The 23,556-nt window shown below is 39.4% G+C and overlaps 2 protein-coding genes across 12 annotated transcripts in view; both read right to left on the reverse strand.

Annotated features, from left to right (window-relative positions):
- Positions 1-23,556, reverse strand: part of POGLUT3 (protein O-glucosyltransferase 3) — a 603,612-nt gene that overhangs the window by 543,718 nt on the left and 36,338 nt on the right. The gene's annotated exons all lie outside the window — the stretch shown is intronic.
- Positions 1-23,556, reverse strand: part of C14H11orf65 (chromosome 14 C11orf65 homolog) — a 142,298-nt gene that overhangs the window by 115,103 nt on the left and 3,639 nt on the right. For all 11 annotated transcript variants that reach the window (XM_050758728.1, XM_050758718.1, XM_050758723.1 and 8 more), the window contains exon 2: positions 21,206-21,295. In XM_050758728.1, the coding sequence (XP_050614685.1) occupies positions 21,206-21,286 (81 nt within the window). In that variant the 5' untranslated portion in view covers positions 21,287-21,295. The remainder of the gene's footprint in view (positions 1-21,205; positions 21,296-23,556) is intronic.

A 23,556-nucleotide genomic window follows, 5' to 3' on the forward strand; every position in this document is an offset into this window, starting at 1 on the left:
GCTTTCTGACACAAGAAAACACTCAATAAATATTAGCCATTGTTACCATTGCAGAATCCTCCTTATTCCTATAGTAATTCCACTGATTTATTACTGGATTCTGTAATGGTAACAGCGATTAATATTTATTGAGTGTTTATCTATTTTTCACATTAGTGCAAATTTAGCTAAACAATCCCTACCAATTAGTCCATCTTGGAAAATTATTTCTTTGGTAACCCTCCCCTCAAACCCTAGCTCCCTAAAAATGCTTTAAAAACCCTTGGTAAATACCCCACTCCCAGTTTGTTTGTGTTAAATCAAATAAAATAAATTCAAATTTAAGTAATCCACAGTACCAATATAACAATCTAAAGCCCCACTACAACTGCCTATGGAAGATGGTACAGCCCATGTCTATACTAATAGTATTCTTTCTGAAAGGAAGATATAATTTTCCCCAAATAAAACTCCAAATTGGGTATCAAGAAATATTTATTATGGTTTAAAATCTGAACAGTATCTTCTAAATAGGTGGTTACTATATCAGTTGTCTACTAATACATAACAAACCACCCTAAAACTTAGTGGCTTAAAGCAAAAACCATTTCTTATTTCTCTCTTTCTGTGGGTTGACAGGGGAGTTCTGCTGGTCTTGGTTGGACTCATACATGTGGCCTTAGTCAGCTGCCAGATCAGCTGGAGTTGGGTGATTTAATCAATATGGCCTCACACACGTATCAGGGTCTTAAGCTGAAACTGTTGGAATATCTAGGATAGCTGGGCCTCTCTTTCCACACAGACCTTCAGTTTGAGCTTCTTCATAGTATGAAGATGTCTAGAATTCAGGAGAACTTTTGGGGTGCTTTTTAGTAATACCATATTCCGTAAGAAAAGTTAATTGGAAAATTATAACAACCCCACACAGGCAGAATTATTATAGGTCTAGCCCCTTTAGGAATGAAGTTTTGCATCATTCCCTTCCTCCACCCCTGAGCAAAGAACCACAACCAGCTGAAGTGCTTGCTGAAAAAAAGAGAGAATATGAAATAGCTAGTGGAAGAAAAAAGTTAAAAATACCAGCTATAATCCCATAATTAGTTGCAGAAACAGGTAGTATCTATGAGTATTTCTTCTATATATCTGCATATAAATATTAGCCTTTTTTTTCTTTTGTTTTCTCCTGCTCCCATTCCCCTAAAACAAATGTAAAGTGTGTTAATTATAGTGTGGTAGGCAGCATAATGCCCCCCAACAAAAGATGTTCACACCTAATCCCTGTAATCTGGAACTGTAAATATGCTGTTACATGGAGAGGGTGAATTAAGATTGTAGATAGAACTAAGGTTGCTAATCAGCTGACTTTGACACAGGGAAATTATCCTGATTGGCCCAAGGTAATTGCAAGGGTCCATATAAAGGACATGTAAGAGTCAGCGACAGAGTGGTGTGATGTGAGAAAGACTTGACAGGTCACTGCTGGCTTTGAAAATAGGGGTTGCTCCAGGAAAGGATTTTAGGAGGAAAAAAAAAGAAAGGAAGGAAAGAAAGAAATGAAAAAAAAGAAAGAGAGAGAGAGAAAGAGAGAGAAAGAGAGAAAGAGAGAAAGAGAGAAAGAAAGGAAGGAAGGAAGGAAGAAGGAAGGAAGGAAGGAAGGAAGGAAGGAAGGAAGGAAGGAAGGAAGGAAGGAAGAAAGAAAGAAAGAAGAAAGAAAGAAAGAAAGAAAGAAAAAAAGAAAGAAAGAAAGAAAGAAAGAAAGAAAGAAAAAAAAAGAAAAGAAAAGAAAAGAAAAAAGAAAAGAAAAGAAAAGAAAAGAAAGAAAGAAAGGAAAGAAAGAAAAAGAAAGAAAGAAGGAAGGAAGGAAGGAAGGAAGGAAGGAAGGAAGGAAGGAAGGAAGGAAGGAAGGAAGGAAGGAAGGAAGGGAGGGAGGGAGGGAGGGAGGGAGGGAGGGAGGACGCCATGAGCCAAGGACATGGGCAACTTCTAGAAGGAGGAAAAGGCAGGAAATTCTTCCCTAGAGCCTCCAGAGAGAACACAAGCCCTGCTGACCCTTGATTTTAGCCCAGTGAAGCCCATTTCAGACTTTTGACCTCCAGAACTGTAAGGTAATACATTTTTGTGGTTTAAAGACTAACTTTTTGGCAATTTTTACAGCAGCATTAGGAAATTAATACAAGTACTTAACCTTCCATCTGGTATTTAAAGTATAAGATATCATAGGTAGAGTATGGTTCAGCAAAAAGAGGAATAAAAATGATCCAAAAATGGATAAAGGTACTTTTGGGAAGGTTGTGAAGATGTTTTGGACCATATGAGGAATGTTAGGTGGAAGCACGGTTTTGATTCTATTTGGAAGTTAAATATGGTTAAAAAGGATGTGTATGGATGCCAACGTGACAAGGAGTAGACTCTGCTGGGTTATTCTATTGTCAACTTGACCAAACAAGGACAAATGTAAAGAAAATGACATACAGACACACCATAATCAAACGGCTAAAAACCAAAGACAAAGAGGCAATTTAAAAGCAGCCAGAAAATAAATACCACATTACTTTCAGAGTAGAAACAGTAACACTATTTATTGACTTATTAATAGAAACTATGGGAGACAGAATAGAATGGAATACCATCTGAATGCTGAGGGGGGAAAAAAATCCCAGTAACATGCCAGTCTAGATTTCTATGAAATGTGATAATATTCTTTGAAAATAAAAAGGAAATAAATATGTTTTTAGACAAACAAAAGCTGAAGGGATTTTTCACAAGAGGTCTGGTATCTAAGAAATCTTCTAAGAAATACTACAGAGTGTATAGGTGGCTCACATCTATAATTCCAGAACTTTGGGAGGCTGACATGGGAAGATCACTTGAGGCCAGGAGTTTGAGACCCACCAGGTCAAAATAGCAAGAAACCATTACTACCAAAAAAAAAAAAAGTGGGGGGAGGGGGACAAAATTTTAAAAATTATCTAGGTGTGGTGATGCACACCTGAAGTCCTAGCTACTCAGTAGGTTGAGGCAGGAGGATCACTTGAGCTCATGAATTCAAGGCTGCAGTGAGCTATGATTGCCCCAGTGCACTCCAGCCTGGGTGACAGAGCAAGAACCTGCCTCTCAAAAACAAAAACAAACTACAGAGAATTCTTGAGTTGGCAGAAAATTAATACCATAAGGAAGCAAAGAAGGCTGTAGGAAGAAATGAAGGGCTCTGGAAATGGTTTGTATCTGGATAGATAAAAATAGATACTGAAGGCCGGGCGCAGTGGCTCACGCCTGTAATCCCAGCACTTTGGGAGGCTGAGGCGGGCAGATCATGAGGTCAAAAGATTGAAACCATCCTGGCCAACATGGTGAAACCACATCCCTACTAAACATATAAAAATTAGCAGGGCATGATGGCACGTGTCTGTAATCCCAGCTACTTGGGAAGCTGAGGCAGGAGAATTGCTTGAATCTGGGAGGCAGAGGCGGAGGTTGTAGTGAGCTGAGATTGCACCACTGTACTCCAGCCTGGTGACACAGCGAGACTCAGTCTTAAAAAAAAAAAGGGATATTGAAATTAAAGAAAATATAAATAAAAATAAATGGAAAGACTCCCCACATTCAGGGATTGGAAACCTTAGTATTGTTAAGATGACAGTATTACCCAAAGCAATGTACAGATTCAATGTTATCACTATCCAAAATCCCAATGGCATTTTTTTAAAAAATAGAAAAGCCCATCCTAAAATCTATGTGGAATGCAAGGGACCCTGAATAGCCAAACAGTCTTGAAAAAGAATAAAATAAGTGAAAAAGTGTGAGTTGGAAGAGGCATACTTTCTGATTTCAAAACTTACTAAAGCTACAATAATCAAAACAGTTTGGTACTGGCATAAGGACAGATATATAGGCCAACGGAATAGCACAGAGAGCCTCCAAATAGACTCATATATATGTCATCAACTCATTTTTGACAAGGGTTTCAAAACCATCAAATGAGGAGGACAGTATTTTCAACAAATGTATCTGCAAAAATTATATACCCACATGAAAAATAATGAAATTGGGTCCTTAATTTACACCATATGCAACATTAAGTCAAAATGGATCAAAGATCTAGGTGGCACGCAGTGGCTCACACCTATAATTTCAGCACTTTGGGAGGCCGAGATGGGCAGATCACTCAAGGTCAGTAGTTTGAGACCAGCCTGGCCAAAATGGTGAAACCCCGTCTCCACTAAAAATACAAAAATTAGCCAGGCATGTGGCGCATGCCTGTAGTACTGGCTACTCGGTAGGCTGAGGCAAAATAATCCCTTGAACCTGGGAGGCGGAGTTTGCACTGAGCTGAGATTGAGCAATTGCACTCCAGCTTGGGCAACAAAGCAAGACTCTGTCTGGGAAAAAAAAAAAAAAAACACAAAGATCCAAATATAAGAGTTAAAGTCATAAAACTCCTAGAAGAAAATATGGGGGAAAAGCTTCTTGACATTGGATTTGGTAACGATTTCTTGGATATAACACCAAAACAATAAACAAAATGAACAAAAAGATAAAATGGACCATATAAAAATTAGACTGGGTGCAGTGGCTCACGCTTGTAATCCCAGCACTTTGGGAGGCCAAGGTGGGCAGATCACTTGAGGTCAGGAGTTTGAGACCAGTCTGGCCAACATACTGAAACCTGTTTCTACTAAAATACAAAAATTAGTCAGGCATGGTGGTGGTTGCCTGTAGTCACAGCTACTTGGGAGGCTGAGGCAGAAGAATCATTTGAACCCAGGAAGCAGAAGTTGCAGTGAACTGAGACTGTGCCACTGCACTCCAGCCTGGGTGACAGAGTGAGACTCCATCTAAAAAAACAAAACAAAAAAAAAATTAAAACTTTTTGTTCATCAAAGGACACTATCAAGACAGTAAAAGGGCAATCCACAAAAATGGGAGAAAATATTTGCAAAGCAGATCTTTGAAAAATAAAGAACTCCTACATCTCAACAACAAAAGAACAACTCAATGTAAAAATGGGCAAAGGTCTTGAATATATATTTCTCCAAAGAAGACTTACGAGTGGTCAATAAGGACAGAAAAGATGCTCAATATCACTAGTCATAAGAGAAATGTAAATCAAAACCACAATGAGATATCACTTAACATCCATCAGGATGGCTATTATCAAAAAACTTGAAAATAACAAGTATTGGCAAGGATATAGAGAAATTGGAAACCTTGTGCATTGCTGGTGGGAATGTAAAATGGTACAGCCACTGTAGTAAACTTTGGCAGTTCCTCACAAAGTCAAACATAGAATTACAACATAATCCAGCAATTCCACTTCCAGACATATATCCAAAAGAAAGCAATGGCTCAAACAGATACCTTTACATCAATTTCTATTTTTTTTTTGAGACGGAGTCTTCCTCTGTCACCCAGGATGGAGTGCAGTGGCGTGATCTCAGCTCACTGCAAGCTCTGCCTCCCGGATTCACGCCATTCTCCTGCCTCAGTCTCCCGAGGCGCCCACCACCACGCCCGGCTAATTTTTTGTATTTTCGGTAGAGACAGGGTTTCAGCATGTTAGCCAGGATGGTCTCGATCTTCTGACCTTGTGATCCACCCGCCTCAGCCTCCCAAAGTGCTGGGATTACAGGTGTGAGCCACCTTACCCGGCTACATCAATTTCTTAGCAGCATTATTCACAGTAACCAAAAAGTGGAAATAACCCAAATGTCCATTAACAGATGAATGGATAAATACAATGTAGCATATAGATATATAATGGAATATGATCCATCCTTAGGAAGGAATGAAATTCTGATACATGCTATAAGTTGGATGAACCTTGAAAATGTTATGTTGAGTAAAATAAGCCAGTACAAAAAAACAAATCCACTTAAATGAGGTACCTAAAATAGGACACAAGACACAGAGACACAAAGTAGAATAGAGATAAATGGGGTCTGGTGGTTAGGAAGTTTTTGGTTAATGGGTACACGAGGTTTTGTTTGGGATTACGAAAAAGCTGTGGAAATGGATAGTGGTGATGGGTGCACAACATTATGAATGTATTTAATGTAATTGAGTTATACACCTAAAAACAGTTAAACTGGTAAATTTTATGTTATTAACATTTTACTACAATAAAAAAGTGAATACTGGCTGTTTAAAACAAGAATGATAATGTCTTCTGGTATTTAAAACAGAAGTGTAAGTTAAATATCTGGAAATAATAGGAAAAAGGTGAAAGGGCTAACGTGAGTTAACATGTTACAAGATTCTTACATTGTTCTGAAAAGGGTAAAAGTACCAACTTAAGGTAGAGACTAACTAATCAAGGGCAAATATTGTAACTTTGCCCTTTCTAGCTTAACCCTCTAAAAGAAAATGTAGCTGTTCTAATCATCTACTATTGTGCATTAAAGTACCTCAAAACTTAGTAAAACCACCATTTTATTATGCTCACAATTATGGGTTATGAATTCTGGTAAGGAATAGCAGAGAAGTCTTTTCTCATCTCCACAATGACTGAGGCTTCAGCTGGGATGACTTGAATAGTAGAAATGGCTGAGATGGCTCAACTGGGGCCCAATGTCAGAGACCTCAATTCTAGCTGTCAGCTAGGTCTCTTATTACATTTATTGAGGAAGGAATATAAAAAACAGCCTTTTCACTTATGTATCTGGTTAAGTGGGCTGGAATATTACATGGTGGCTGTTCTCACTCAGAATGAACATTTCAGGACACAGACATGGACAATGCAATGCGTTTTATGACCTAGACTAAGAGGTCCCAGAATGTCATGTCCTATTTTATTGGTTTTAATGGTAAAGCAAGCTACTAAAATAGCCTAGATGAAAGGGAAAATATTGACTGATAGGAAGAGGAGGTTCCAAGATGGCCAAATAGGAACAGCTACAGTCTACAGCTCCCAGCGTGAGCGATGCAGAAGACAGGTGATATCTCCATTTCCAACTAAGGTACTGGGTTCATCTCACTGGGGCTTGTCGGAGAGTGGGTGCAGCCCACAGAGCATGAGCCAAAGCTCATGAGGGCAGGGCATCGCCTCACCCGGGAAGCACAAGGGATCAGGGAATTCCCTTTCCTAGCCAAGGGAAGCCATGACAGATGGTACCTGGAAAATTGGGACACTCCCACCCTAATACTGCGCTGTTCCAACAGTCTTAGCAAACGGCACACCAGGAGGTTATATCCTGCACCTGGCTCGGAGGGTCACACACCCACGGAGCCTCACTCACTGCTAGCACAGCAGTCTGAGATTGAACTGCAAGGCGGCAGTGAGGCTGGGGGAGGGGAATCTGCCATTGCTGAGGCTTGAGTAGGTAAACAAAGTGGCGGGAAGCTTAAACTGGGTGGAGCCCATCACAGCTCAAGGAGGCCTGCCTGCCTTTTTAGACTCCACCTCTGGGGGCAGGGCATGGCTGAACAAAAGGCAGCAGAAACTTCTGCAGACTTAAACGTCCTTGTCTGACAGCTTTGAAGAGAGTAGTGGTTCTCTCAGCACGGAGTTTGAGATCTGAGAACGGACAGACTGCCTCCTCAAGTGGGTCCTTGACCCCTGAGGAGCCTAATTGGGAGGCACCTCCCAGTAGGAGCCCACTGACACCTCATACAGCCAGGTACCCCTCTGAGACGAAGCTTCTAGAGGAAGGATCAGGCAGCAACATTTGTCGTTCTGCAATATTTGCTGTTCTGCAGCCTCTGCTGGGGATACCCAGGAAAACAAGGTCTGGAGTGGACTTCCAGCAAACTCCAACAGACCTGCAGCTGAGGGTCCTGACTGTTAGAAGGAAAACTAACAAACAGAAGGGACATCCACACCAAAACCCCATCTGTACATCACCATCATCAAAGACCAAAGACGGGGAGAAACCAGAGGAGAAAAGCTGAAAATTCTAAAAATAAGAATGCCTCTTCTCCTCCAAAGGAACGCAGCTCCTTGCCAGCAATGGAACAAAGCTGGATGGAGAATGACTTTGATGAGTTGAGAGAAGGAGGCTTCAGATGATCAGTAATAACAAACTTCTCTGAGCTAAGGGAGGATGTTTGAGCCCATTGCAAAGAAGCTAAAAACCTTGAAAAAAGATTAGACGAATGACTAACTAGAATAAACAGTGTAGAGAAGACCTTAAATGACTTGATGGAGCTGAAAACCATGGCACGAGAACTACATGACACATGCACATGCTTCAGTAGCCAATTTGATCAAGTGGAAGAAAGGGTATCAGTGATTGAAGATCAAATGAATGAAATGAAGCAAGAAGAGAAGTTTAGAGAAAAAAGAGTAAAAAGAAATGAATAAAGCCTCCAAGAAATATGGGACTATGTGAAAAGACCAAATCTACGTCTGACTGGTGTACCTGAAAGTGAAGGGGAGAATGGAGTCAAGTTGGAAAACACTCGTCAGAATATTATCCAGGAGAACTTCCCCAACCTAGCAAGACAGGCTAACATTCGAATTCAGGAAAGTCACAAAGATACTCCTCGAGAAGAGCAACTCTAAGACGCATAATTGTCAGATTCATCAAAGTCGAAAGGCAGGAAAAAATATTAAGGGCAACCAGAGAGAAAGGTCAGGTTACCCACTAAGGGAAACCCATCAGACTAACAACAGATCTCTCGGCAGAAACTCTACAAGCCAGAAGAGAGTGGGGGCCAATATTCAACATTCTTAAAGAAAAGATTTTTCCACCCAGAATTTCATATCCAGTCAAACTAAGCTTCATAACCAAAGGAGAAATAAAATCCTTTACAGACAAGCAAATGCTAAGAGATTTTGTCACCACCAGGCCTGCCTTACAAGAGCTCCTGAAGGAAGCACTAAACATGGAAAGAACAACCGGTACCAGCCACTGCAAAAACAAGCCGAATTGTAAAGACCATCAATGCTAGGAAGAAAGTGCATCAACTAAGGATCAAAATAACCAGCTAACATCATAATGACAGGATCAAATTCACACATAACAATACTAACCTTAAATGTAAATGGGCTAAATGCTACAATTAAAAGACATAGACTGGCAAATTGGATGAAGAGTCAAGACCCATCAGTGTGCCGTATTCGGGAGACCCATCTCACCTGCAGAGACACACACAGGCTCAAAATAAAGGGTTGAAGGAAGATCTACCAAGCAAATGGAAAACAAACAAACAAACAAACAAAAAACAGCAGGGGTTGCAATCCTAGTCTCTGATAAAACAGACTTTAAACCAACAAAGGTCAAAACAGACAAAGAAGGCCATTACATAATGGTAAAGGGATCAATTCAACAAGAAGAGCTAACTATCCTAAATATATATGCACCCAATACAGGAGCACCCAGATTCATAAAGCAAGTCCTTAGAGACCTACAGAGACTAGACTCCCACACAATCATAATGGGAGGCTTTAACACCCCACTGTCAACATTAGACAGATCAATGAGACAGAAAGTTAACAAGGATATCCAGGAACTGAACGTAGCTCTGCACCAAGTGGACCTAATAGACATCTACAGAACTCTCCACCCCAAATCAACAGAATATACATTCTTCTCAGCACCACATCACACTTATTCCAAAACTGATCACATAGTTGGAAGTAAAGCACTCCTCAGCAAATGTAAAAGAACAGAAATTATAACAAACTGTCTCTCAGACCACAGTGCAATCAAAGTAGAACTCAGGATTAAGAAATTCCCTCAAAACCGCTCAACCACATGGAAACTGAACAACTTGCTCCTGAATGACTACTGGGTACATAACAAAATGAAGGCAGAAATAAAGATGTTCTTCGAAACCAGTGAGAACAAAGACACAACATACCAGAATTTCTGGGACACATTTAAAGCAGTGTGTAGAGGGAAATTTATAGCACTAAGTACCCATAAGAGAAAGCAGGAAAGATCTAAAATTGACATCCTAACATCACAATTAAAAGAACTAGAGAAGCAAGAGCAAACACATTCAAAAGCTAGCAGAAGGCAAGAAATAACCAAGATTGGAGCAGAACTGAAGGAGACAGAGACACAAAAAAAACCCTTCAAAGAAATCAATGAAGCCAGGAGCTGGTTTTTTGAAATGATCAACAAAATTGATAGACTGCTAGCAAGACTAATAAAGAAGAAAAGAGAGAAGAATTAAATAGATGCAATAAAAAATGATAAAGGGGATATCACCACCGATCCCACAGAAATACAGACTACCATCAGAGAATACTATAAACACCTCTATGCAAATAAACTAGAAAACCTAGAAGAAACAGATAAATTCCAGGACACATATACCCTCCCAAGACTAAACCATGAAGAAGATGAATCCCTGAATAGATCAATAACAGGCTCTGAATTTGAGGCAATAATTAATAGCCTACCAACCAAAAAAAGTCCAGGACCAGATGGATTCACAGCCGAATTCTACCAGAGGTACAAAGAGGAGCTGGTACCATTCCTTCTGAAACTATTCCAATCAATAGAAAAAGAGGGAATCCTCTCTAACTCATTTTTATGAGGCCAGCATCATTCTGATTCCAAAGCCTGGCAGAGACACAACAAAAAAAGAGAATTTTAGACCAATATCCCTGATGAACATTGATGCAAAAATCCTCAATAAAATACGGGCAAACGGAATCCAACAGTACATCAAAAAGCTTATCCACCACGATCAAGTCGGCTTCATCCCTGGGATGCAAGGCTAGTTCAATACACATAAATCAATAAACGTAATCCATCATATAAACAGAACCAAAGACAAAAACTACATGATTATCTCAATAGATGCAGAAAAGGCCTTCGACAAAATTCAACAGCCCTTCATGCTAACAACTCTCAATAAACTAGGTATTGATGGGACGTATTTCAAAATAATAAGAGCTATTTATGACAAACCCACAGCCAATATCATACTGAATGGGCAAAAACTGGAAGCATTCCCTATGAAAACTGGCACAAGACAGGGATGCCCTCTCTCACCACTCCTATTCAACAAAGTATTAGAAGTTCTGGCCAGGGCAATCAGCAGGAGAAAGAAATAAAGGGTATTCGATCAGGAAGAGAGGAAGTCACATTGTCTCTGTTTGCAGATGACATGATTGTATATTTAGAAAACCCCATTGTCTCAGCCTCAAATCTCCTTAAGCTGATAAGCAACTTCAGCAAAGTCTCAGGATACAAAATCAATGTGCAAAAATCACAAGCAGTCCTATACACCAATAACAGACAAACAGCCAAATCATGAGTGATCTCCCATTCACAACTGCTTCAAAGAGAATAAAATACCTAGGAATCCAACTTACAAGGGATGTGAAGGACCTCTTCAAGGAGAACTACAAACCACTGTTCAACTAAATAAAAGAGGACACAAACAAATAGAAGAACATTCCATGCTCATGGATAGGAAGAATCAATATCGTGAAAATGATCATACTGCCCAAGGTAATTTATAGATTCAATGCCATCCCCATTAAGCTTCCAAAGACTTTCTTCATAGAATTGGAAAAAACTACTTTAACGTTCACATGGAACCAAAAAGAGCCCACATAGCCAAGACAATCCTAAGCCAAAAGAATAAAGCTGGAGGCATCATGCTACCTGACTTCAAACTATACTACAAGGCTACAGTAATCAAAACAGCATAGTACTGATACCAAAACAGAGATATAGACCAATGGAAAAGAACAGAGTCCTCAGAAATAATACTACATATCTACAACCATTTGATCTTTGACAAACCTGACAAAAACAAGAAATGGGGAAAGGATTCCCTATTTAATAAATGGTGTTGGGAAAACTGGCTAGCCATATGTAGAAAGCTGAAATTGGATCCCTTCCTTACACCTTATACAAAAATTAATTCAAGATGGATTAGAGACTTAAATGTTAGACCTAAAACCATAAAAACCCTAGAAGAAAACCTAGGCAATACCATTCAGGACATAGGCATGGGCAAAGACTTCATGACTAAAACATCAAAAGCAATGGCAACAAAAGCCAAAATTGACAAATGGGATTAAACTAAAGAGCTTCTGCAGAGCAAAAGAAACTACCATCAGAGCGAACAGGCAACCTACAGAATGGGAGAAAATTTTTACAATCTACCCATCTGACAAAGGCTAATATCCAGAACCCACAAAGAACTTAAACAAATCTACAAGAAAAAAATCAAACAACCCCATCAAAAAGTGGGTGGAGGATATGAACAGATACTTATCAAAAGAAGACATTTATGCAGCCAACAGACACATGAAAAAATGCTCATCATCACTGGCCATCAGAGAAATGCAAATCAAAACCACAATGAGATACCATCTCACACCAGTTAGAATGGCGATCATTAAAAAGTCAGAAAACAGGTGCTGGAAAGAATGTGGAGAAATAGGAACACTTTTACACTGTTGGTGGGACTGTAAACTAGTTCAACCATTGTGGAAGACAGTGTGGCGATTCCTCAAGGATCTAGAACTAGAAATACCATTTGACCCAGCAATCCCACTACTGGGTATATTTACTCAAAGGATTATAAATCATGCTGCTATAAAGACACATGCGGCCGGGCGCGGTGGCTCAAGCCTGTAATCCCAGCACTTTGGGAGGCCGAGACGGGCGGATCACGAGGTCAGGAGATCGAGACCATCCTGGCTAGCACGGTGAAACCCCGTCTCTACTAAAAAATACAAAAAACTAGCCGGGCGAGGTGGCAGGCGCCTGTAGTCCCAGCTACTCGGGAGGCTGAGGCAGGAGAATGGCGTAAACCTGGGAGGCAGAGCTTGTAGTGAGCTGAGATTCGGCCACTGCACTCCAGCCCGGGCGACAGAGCAAGACTCCATCTCAAAAAAAAAAAAAAAAAAAAAAAAAAAGACACATGCACACTTATGTTTACTGTGGCACTATTCACAGTAGCAAAGACTTGGAAGCAATCCAAATGTCCATGAATGGTAGACTGGATTAGGAAAATGTGGCACATATACACCATGGAATACTATGCAGCCATAAGAAAGGATGAGTTCATGTCCTTTGTAGGGACATGGATGAAGCTGGAAACCATCATTCTGAGCAAACTATCGCAAGGACAGGAAACCAAACACTGTATGTTCTCACTCACAGGTGGGAATTGAACAATGAGAACACTTGGACACAGGGTGGGGAACATCACACACCGGGGCCTGTCATGGGGTAGGGGGAGAGGGGAGGGAGAGCATTAGGAGACATACCTAACGTAAATTACGACTTAATGGGTGCAGCACACCAACATGGCACATGTACACATATGTAACAAAAACCTGCACTTTGTGCATAAGGACCCTAGAACTTAAAGTATAATTTAAAAAAAAATTTTTTTAATAAAATAATTAAAAAAAAGAAAAGGAAAATATTGCCACCTGCTGTCAATAGGAGAAATAGAAAACAACTTATGGCATCTTTAATCAAAATAACTATAAAGTTAATAGAGAAGAAAATAATGACAAACTAATAATATTTAATTACTACAAAGAAAGGGAAAAGGGAGGGGGAAATACAGGAAGAACAGATCAGACAAGTAGAAAACAAACAGCAAGATGGCAGCCTTAAGCCCAATGAATACAGTAATTACAATAAATACAAATGGTCTAAACATGCTAATTAAAAGACAAAGATTATTTAGAATTATGGAAAATTAAATCCAACTGTATTTTGTTTACAAGAGACACAATTTAAACATAAGGGCACAAAAAGCTGAAAAGTAAAAGAATAAGAAAAGATGTCATGTACTCACCAAAAGAACACTAGGGTAGCTATATCAATATAAAATAAAATGTTCTTTCAGACAAGAAGTGTTGTAAAATATACGAAATATCTATTGAAGTGATCATATGGTTTTTGTCCTTTATTTTGTTAATATGGTCATCGCATTTATTGATTTGTATATGTTGAACCACCTTGCACACAAAGAATAAATCTCACTTGATCATTATTTTAATGTGCCGTTAAATTCAGTTTGCTAGTATTTTGTTAAAGATCCTATTCATCCATGTTCATCAGGGGTATTAGCCTGTAATTTTATTATAGCATCCTTGTCTGGCCTCAGTAGCCAAGTCATGTTGGCTTTGTAAATAAGGTTAGAAGTATGCTCTCCTCTTCAATTTTTTGAAAGAGTTTGAAAAGGGCAGGTTATTATTTCTTCTTTAAATGTTTAGTAGAATTCAATAGTAAGGCCATCAGTGAATTCAACAGTGAAGCCATCCTGGGCTTTTCTTTGATGGGAGGTTTTTTATTACTGATCCAATCTCCTTACTCATTATTGGTCTGTTCATATTTTCTATTTCTTCATGATTCCATCTTGGGAGGTTATATGTATCTAAGAATTTTCCCATTTCTTCTAAGTTATCCTATTTATTGGCTTATAATTGTTCATAGTAGTTTCTTACTATCCTTTGTATTTCTGTAGTATCAGTTGTAATGTCTCATCTTTCATTTCTGATTTTGAGTCTTTTTTTTTTTTTTAACTTTTCCTTTTTTTGTTTTTGTTTGTTTGTTTGTTTTTAAGACAGATTCACTCTTGTTGCCCAGGCTGGGGTGCAATGGCACAATCTCAGCTCACTGCAACCTCCGCCTCCCAGGTTCAAGCGATTCTCCTGCCTCAGCCTCCCGAGTAGTTGGCATGACAGGCATGTGCCACCACACCCAGCTAATTTTGTGTTTTTAATTGAGACGAGGTTTCTCCATATTGGTCAGGCTGGTCTCAAACTCCCGACCTCAGGTGATCCGCCCAACTCAGCCTCCCAAAGTGCTGGGATTACAGGCGTGAGCCACTGCGCCAGGCCTACTTTTACATTTTTATTTATTTATTTATTTTTAGAGATGTAGTCTCACTGTGCTGCCAAGGCTGGACTCAAACTCTTGGGCTAAAGTGATCTTTCTGCCTCAGCCTCCCAAGTAGCTGGGACTACAGACGTGTGCCACCACACCTGATTTTCTTTTTTTAAATTAGTTAGTCTAGTTAAAGATTTGCCAATTTTGTTTATCTTTTCAAAAACCCAACTCTTAGTTTTGTTGATCTTTCCTATTGTTTTTCAAGTTTTTATTTCAATTATTTCTGCTCTAATCTTTATTTCCTTCCTTCTGCTAACTTTGGTCTTAGTTTGTTCTTCTGTTTCTAGTTCCTTGAAGTGTAACATTAGGTTGTTTGAGATCTTTCTTGTTTTGTGATGTAGGCATTTATTGCTATGAAATTGCCTTTTAGAATTGCCTTTGCTGCATCCCATAAGTTTTGGTATGTCTCCAGTTTGTTTGTCTCAATATATTCCTTAATTTACCTTTAAAGGTCACATATGACAAGTCCACAGTTAACATCATACTCAACGGTGAAAAGTTAAAAGTTTCTTCTCTAAGATCAGGAACAAGGATGCCCCTGCTTACTACTTGTACTCAACATGGCACTGGAAGTCTCAGCCAGAGAAATTAGGCAAGAGAAAGAAATGACATACAAATGGAAAAGGAAGATGTTAAATTGTCTCTGTTTGCAGATCACATGATCTTATATATAGAAGACCTTAAAGACTCCATCAAAAAACTGTTAAAAATGATAAGCAAATTTAGTAAAGTTACAAACTCAACATACAAAAATCAGTGGTGTTTCTATAAACCAAAGGTATAATGTTCACAAAAGAAAAGTAAAACTGTCATCATTCAAAGATAACACGACTAAGAAAATCCAAAGGAATTTATAAAAAAGCAATTAGAGGCCAGGCACAGTGGCTCATGCCTGTAATCCCAGCACTTTGGGAGGTCAAGGCAGGCAGATCATGAGGTTAGGAGTTCAAGACCAGCCTGACCAACATAGTGAAACCCCATCTCCACTAAAAATACAAAAATTAGCCAGGTGTGGTGGCACATGCCTGTAATCCCAGCTACTCGGGAGGCTGAGGCAGGAGAATTGCTTGAACCTGGGAGGCAGTGGTTGCAGTGAGCTAAGATCATGCCCCTGCACTCCAGCCTGAGTGACAAAGCAAGACTCCGGCTCAAAAAAAAAAAAAGAAAAAAAAGAACCTCATGGAGAGAAATTTAAGATCCAAAGACATGGGCCAGGTATGGTGGCTCATGCCTGTAATCCCAGCACTTTGGGAGGCCAAGGCGGGTAGATCACTTGAGCTCAGGACTTAGAGACCAGCCTGGGCAACACGGCAAGACATCCCATCTACAAAAAGTACGGAAAGTACCCAGGCATGGCGACGCATGCCTGTAGTCCCAGCTACTTGGGAGGCTGAGGCAGGAGAATTGCTTGAACCTGAGAGATGGAGATTTCAGTGAGCCGAGATTGTGCCACTATACTCCAGCCTAGGCAACAGGGTGAGACTCCGTCTTAAAAAATAAATAAATAAATATACACAAATAGACCAATGCAACAGAATAGACACTACAGAAACACTTTACATATATGATTACATGATTTAAACAATGGCACCACAGCAATTTATTGTGAAAAGGATGGTATTTTCAATCAAAGGTATTTGATCTGTTGGATATCCATAAGAAAAAAACGAACTTTGTACCTCTGAGTATACACAAAAATTAATTTGAGATGGATACTAGATCTCAATCTGAAACTAAAGCAATTAAGCCTCTAGGACAAACATAAGGAAAATATCTTCTGACTAGGTTAGACAACATTTCTTAAACAGGATGCAGAAAGCACTAACCATGAAGAAAAAGTGGTGGCTGGACATGGTGGCTGACATCTGTAATTTCAGCACTTTGGGAGGCCAAGGTGGGAGGATTGCTTGAGGCCAGGAGTTCAACACCAGCCTTGGCAACATAGAGAGACCCTGTCTCTACAGAAAATTTAAAAATTAGCCAGGCGTGGTAGTGCACACCTGTAGTCCAAACAGGAGGCTGAGGCAGGAGGACTGCTTGAGCCCAGGAGTTCAAGGTTACAGTGACCTGTGATCACGCGACTGCACTCTAGCATGGGCAAAAGAGTTAAACCCTGTTAAAGAAAGAAAAAAAAAGAAAGAAAAGAAGGAAAGAAAGAGAAAAAGTCGCAAACTGGACTTTATTAAAATTAAAGACTTCTTTTCATTAAGAACTTCTTAGAGGAATGAGGCAAGCCTGGGAGAAGATATTCAACACATACAGTATTTAACAAAGGACTTGCATTGAGGATATATGAACTCCTCCAGAGAATACTTATAACGTAATAGTACAGGTAATAGATCTTGGCGGTTTGAAGATGGAGAGGAGAGGTAAAGAAAAGGGTAGGGATACTTATGTTCTCATCATATATAATGTGGAGTGAAGAGAGCCTATGTCAGCCTGATGGAACAAGACAACTAAGACTTAAATATTCTTTAAACCAATAAGGTAATAAAATAGAGGAATTTAAAAAATAACATTATGATATTGGGAGGGGAGATAAGCAGGGCTGTGGACGGTAAGTAACCTAAGTTCTCAATTATCTTTGCAGAAAGCCAACGGATTACTTCTAAAGTTAATAAAAGATAATTGTACATGCATATTATTTAGAAGCATGGAAGTAACTACTAGAAGATCTACAATAAAAATAGTTAAAAATGGGCCAGGTGAGGTGGCTCATGCCTGTAATCCCAGCACTTTCGGAGGCTGACGTGGGTGGATCATGAGGTCAGGAGTTCAAGACCAGCCTGGTCAAGATGGTGAAACCTCATCTCTATTAAAAATACAAAAAATTAGCTGGGCATGGTAGTGGGCACCTGTAATCCCAGGTACTCAGTAGGCTGAGGCAGAGAACTGATTGAACCCAGTAGGCGGAGGTTGCAGTGAGCCAAGATTGAGCCACTGCACTCCAGCCTGGGCAGCAGAGCAAGACTCCATCTCAAAAAAAAAAAAAAAAAGTTAAAAATGGTTGCTTTTAGGGTATGAGGGTGAAAGAAAGTAGGATGGGGTTAAATATTTATTTTTCATCATAAATTCTTCTATATTACTTATTAAAGAAGTACATGTTAGATTAAAATATTTAATTTTTTAAAATTCCTACATTTACATTACTATAACTATGCAAATAATTCACTTCTACGGCCAAGCAACGTGCTAAAACTATGCATCCTTTTTTAGAAGTCACCCACTTGACTCTATCTAGAATCAAGATGCTGTGTCTAGAATCAAAAGCAAATGTATTCTCTTCACATCTTAGAACAATTTTAATCTGTCATATCTGAACCATGACTTTCACGGTTAGCTCTTTTTCAGAGTTTCTAATCTCTTTTTTCTAAATCCAGACTCTGTCATACTTTCTATTGCATGGGGTACCATTTTCCTCCCGGATATAACCCTCTTAGAGGCATTCAATATCCTGATCTAACTTAAATTTATTACTATTTTTATTTTCTTTGGGTTCTATCTCTTTTTTCTTTCTTTCTGTTTTGATATTATTGGTTTTCCTTAAAAGTGAACCTTGGTTGTCCATTAATACTTAAGAATAAAGGTCTGTGTCAATTTTTCTAGGAGCTAGTACGAGTATCTTTTGTTAGTATTCTGTCTCCCCAGTGTTCTCACTCAGGAGTGGGAAAATTGCCTGGGGGCTTCATGATGTGAGTGGAATAAGCAATTAGCAGGCTTTCTTTAATGGGTAGCCAGCTATTAAGCAGGGTGTCTCTCAAATACCAAAATTAACAGGCAACAGGGCATAATTAAGAGGGTTTCACTGTGGAATGCCAAATCCATGCTAGAACTAGCTTTTCCAGATAGTTCATTTGATTTTTCATTTTTCTTTTTTTTTTTTAAAAAGAGATAAGCCTCCAGGGTTTGTGTCTTTTTTGCCTAATAGTATATATCTGTCTACAAGCAGATTTGTGACTAGCAGTAAACATCCACCTACCTGCAGCTCTTGGACTACAAAAGACTGGAGACAACTGGCACAGCTGCTCCATGTACAGACCTTCAATTAAACCCCCTGTCTTCAGTCCTTCTCCTTCCAGCTCTTTTAAATTGTTAACTCCAAATTCATATCCTCTCTGGGGTTCCAATGGCAAACCAATTCCCTCATTGGAACCCCTATGAAATGTGTCTAGGCAAGTGTTTCTACAGTTTTTCCAAAGGATGCTATCATCTATTTTTAGTTTTCCAAAAATTAGATAAAATTTTTCTGTGCTCATGAACCCCCCCTCTTTGTTATGGATTAACCTTCTATACAGTGTCATTTCAATGGGGTTCTGGAGGGACACAAGGTGAAATGTGTCCTCAGTCTATACACACACATACACACACACACACACACACACACACACACCTATTTACATGGCTTCTCTGCCAAAGCTCCTTTAAGGGCAAGGATATATTGTAAAATGCCTAGCACAATGTCAGGAACACAACAGTTAGTCAAAGGTGTGTGGCTGGTTGAATGTGAGAGAAAATAGCTGCAAACAATAGAAAAGCTTAAGCCTAGATGATGTATATGTCAATCAAAACCAACTAAGGAAGAATAAGTTTTAAAAGAAGATTAGCTGGGTATAATGGTGCTCGGCTATAGGGCAAGTTACTTGGGAAGCTGAGGTGGGAGGATCACTTGAGCCCAGGAGTTTGAGACTATCCTGGGCAATGTAGTGAGATTCCTGTATCTTTAAAAAATACATATTATTTTAGTGTTAGAAATCAACATAGTTACACCCCAGCATAGGTTTTATGGCCTTGGTATAGGCAAATAATGAAGCAACTTTACAAAATGTGATTAACTGATACAAAGGTGGTCTTGTAAGCCATAAAACCTTTGTATCAGTGTGTGTTACAAACAGAGCCATATTTCTTCAGTTAAAATTACCAGGCACAGGCCGGGCGCGGTGGCTCAAGCCTGTAATTCCAGCACTTTAGGAGGCCGAGACAGGCGGATCACGAGATCAGGAGATCGAGACCATCCTGGTTAACACGCTGAAACCCCGTCTCTACCAAAAAAATACAAAAACACTAGCTGGGCGAGGTGGTGGGAGCCTATAGTCCCAGCTACTCGGGAGGCTGAGGCAGGAGAATGGCGTGAACCCGTGAGGCGGAGCTTGCAGTGAGCTGAGATCCGGCCACTGCACTCCAGCCTGGGCAACAGAGTCAGACTCTGTCTCAAAAAAATAAAATTACCAGGCACAGAGTCCTGCTGCTATCAGAGAGAAAAGAGTGAGGTCATTTTAGTTCTTGGCTCTCACTCAACCAGATAATTCAACTTGGAATATTCCTTACACCTATAAGACCAGCTCTACCCTTACAAAAGCACAACAAGTGACCACAACATTAACCCGGATATAGTGTATTATTAACAAACTTTAAGCTCCTTGAGAATAAGTACTCAATAAATATTTAATGAGTGGCTATATTCCTAACATCTGCTCACAATGCTGGTTCCTCAGTCAAGAAATAAAGTGTTTAGAGGTGAAAGGCAAATAATCTTCTTAATGATACTTTCATTGATAACCATTATAAAAGTGCCTAGCCCAGATCAGGAACTCAATAAACATTTGTGCAGCTAATGAAATAATTGTAACTTTTTGAAACGTTAAAAAAGTCTGCTTTTTTGTTGTTTTTGTTGCCCAGGCTGAAGTGCGATGGCATGATCTAGGCTCACCACAACCTCCGCCTCCCAGGTTCAAGCGATTCTTCTGCCTCAGCCTCCCGAGTAGTTGGGATTACAGGCATGCGCCACCATGCCCAGCTAATTTTGTATTTTTAGCAGAGACAGGGTATCTCCATGTTGGTCAGGCTGGTCTCGAACTCCTGACCTCTGATGATCCACCCGCCTCAGCCTCTCAAAGTGCTGGGATTATAGGTGTGAGCCACCACGCCCAGTCAAAAAGTCTGCTTTTTAAAGTGAAGAGTGGCACACAATTCTGCAAGTATTCTAAAAGCTACTGAATTATACACTTTATATAAAAAGTATTGGACATTGAACTGGCCGGATGCAGTGGCGCATGCCTGTAATCCCAGCACTTTGGGAGGCCGAGAAGGGTGGATCACCTGAAGTCAGGAGTTCAGGACCAGCCTGGCCAACATGGTGAAACCCCATCTCTACTAAAAATACAAAAATTAGCCGGGCATGGTGGTGCGCCTATAATCCCAGCTACTGGGGAGGCTGAGGTGGGAGAATTGCTTGAACCTGGGAGGCAGAAGCTGCAGTGAGCCGAGATCTTGCCACTGCACTCCAGCCTAGGCAACAGAATGAGATTCTGTCTCAAAAAAAAAAAAAAAAAAAAAAAATCAAACTGTACATTTTAAATTTCATGACATAAAAATTATATCTCAATAAAACTTCTAAATAAACTCACAAGGAAACTTTTCCAGGCCTGCTGAATGACTCTGGCAGCTTTATCCTGCTTTAAAACTTCTAATTCCTCTTCCCAAGGCATTTGAAATTCCTAAAAGAAAAGGAGCAAAACAAAAAGGGTACATTTAAAATAATTTTAATTTATTTTCATTTTTATTTGTTTTTTTTTTAGAGACATTTTTATTTATTTATCTATTTTAGATTCTTGTTCTGTCACCCAGGCTGGAGTGCAGTGCTGTGACGATAGCTCACTGCAGCCTCAAACTGGTGGGCTCAGTGATCCTCTCACCTTAACTTCCTAAGTAGCTGGGACTGTAGGCGTGCACCACCACACCTGGCCTTCTTTTTTTAATTATTATGTTTTTGTAGAGATGGGGTCTTGCTATGTTGTCCAGGCTGGTGTCAAACACCTCCTGGCTTGGCCTCCCAAAGTGTTGCGATTGTAAGTGTGAGCCACCGTGCCCAGCCTAAAATTATTTTATATGCTCCATTATAAAACTACCACTAGAACTCAATGAAAATTAAAGAGTTGTACAAATAAAACAATTAAGATTTCATATCAAAATAATAAAAATAAAAATAGTCACCTTTTTATTTTTTAAGAGACAGAGTCTTTCTCTATTGCCTCGGCTAGAATGCCATGGCAGGATCATAGGTCACTGTAGCCTTGATCTCTTAGGCTCAATCGCTCCTCCTGCCTCACTGTCCTGAGTAGCTGGGACTACAGGCACATACTACAATGCCTAGCTAATTTTTAAAATTTTTTGTAGAGACAGGTTCTTGCTATGTTTCCCAGGCTGGTCTTGAATTCTTGTACTCAAGTGATCCTCCCACCTCTGCCTCTGAAAGTGCTTGGATTACAGGCATGAGCCACTGCGCCCAGCCAAAAGTGGTCAGCAATTATTGGTGATTTAATATGTTCTAATTTGTATATTTTTTCTAATTCCAGCAATAATCCTGCATAGCAGATTTCACTAATATGCTTGTGTTAGAGATGAGGAGCCTAAGCTTTAAGGCCTAAGGTCAAATAGTGAATAACTAAGCCAGTTACTGAATTCAAGTTTATCTTCAAAGTCCATGACTTTTACATGCACTGTTGTATTACTTCAAATAAACCTTTCTTAAAGTGCATAGAGACAGAGTTGCATCCACAAAATTGTACAGGTCCCTAACCTAAAATTAGACCTTATATGGTCAAATATAAAAGGAAAAAAAAGGTTATGCACTGAATACAGGGAGAAACATGGATTTTTACTTAGTGTTATTACACTTCACAGAATAATGTCACTCGTTACATTTACAGTAGCAATATAGTTCTGAGATGCTTTATCATAGTCCAAAGTGAATAAATTTTGCTTAAAAGCTTAAAATTCTGGGCTGAATACAGTGACTCATGCCTGTAATTCCATGGTTTTAGGAGGCCAAGGCAGGAGGATTGCTTGAGGCTAGGAGTTTAACACCAGCCTGGGCAATATAGCAAGACCCCTGTCTCTACAACAACAACAAAAAGCTGGGTAGGGTGGCACATACTGTAGTCCTAGCTACTTGGGAGGCTGAAACAGGAGGATGGCTTGAGCCCAGGAGTTCAAAGCTGCAGTGAGCTATGACTGCACCACTGCACGCCAGCCTGGGCCACAAAATGAGAACATGTCTCTAAAAATAATAAAAATTTAAATTCTGAATTGGTGCATGTAAAATGCAAAACATGTAAGGATTTACAAATCCCAAAGCCCGGACCTATTTAAACACATAACATACATCTACTAATATGTTTAGAAAGACAGAGGCTAAACAGAAAACTGTCAAAAAGGATACGCCATTCATAAGAAAAATGAAAGAAAAATATATTTATATATTTATATATTTCTCAATTTGTCATTTTTCCCTTTTGATGTTTAAAGTTATTCAGATGCTTAAAACTAACGGTGTTTTCTTCCTAATTTGGTAAATTGTTTTTTAAATTGACATTTTTAAGAGTTAGGAGAAGGTTCTCTATGAAAAAAACTTATGTCTTTTTTGCTTTCCCTACAAATAGCCTTAACAATATAGGAGGCAATGGGAAGAGAGGTTAAGTCTTTGGGCTCTGAGGCAAGATAGACCAGGGTTTAAATCTTAACAAATTCTACCTCATCCTTAGCTGTGTGATTTTGCAAAAGTTACTTAACTCACTCAAACTTCAAGTTACTCATCTGTAAAATATGGGGACTCATTGTACCTAACACATAGAATGGTCAGGATTAAGTCAGGTAACACAGGTAAAGCATTTAATATAGTTTCTGACCCATCACAATAAATCATATCTATTATTACAACAAACTTTTCCAGAATAAAAACTATTCATGTGCAGTATTC

The sequence above is a fragment of the Macaca thibetana genome, chromosome 14 (genome assembly GCF_024542745.1).
Source record: "Macaca thibetana thibetana isolate TM-01 chromosome 14, ASM2454274v1, whole genome shotgun sequence".
Classification (NCBI taxonomy): domain Eukaryota; kingdom Metazoa; phylum Chordata; class Mammalia; order Primates; family Cercopithecidae; genus Macaca; species Macaca thibetana.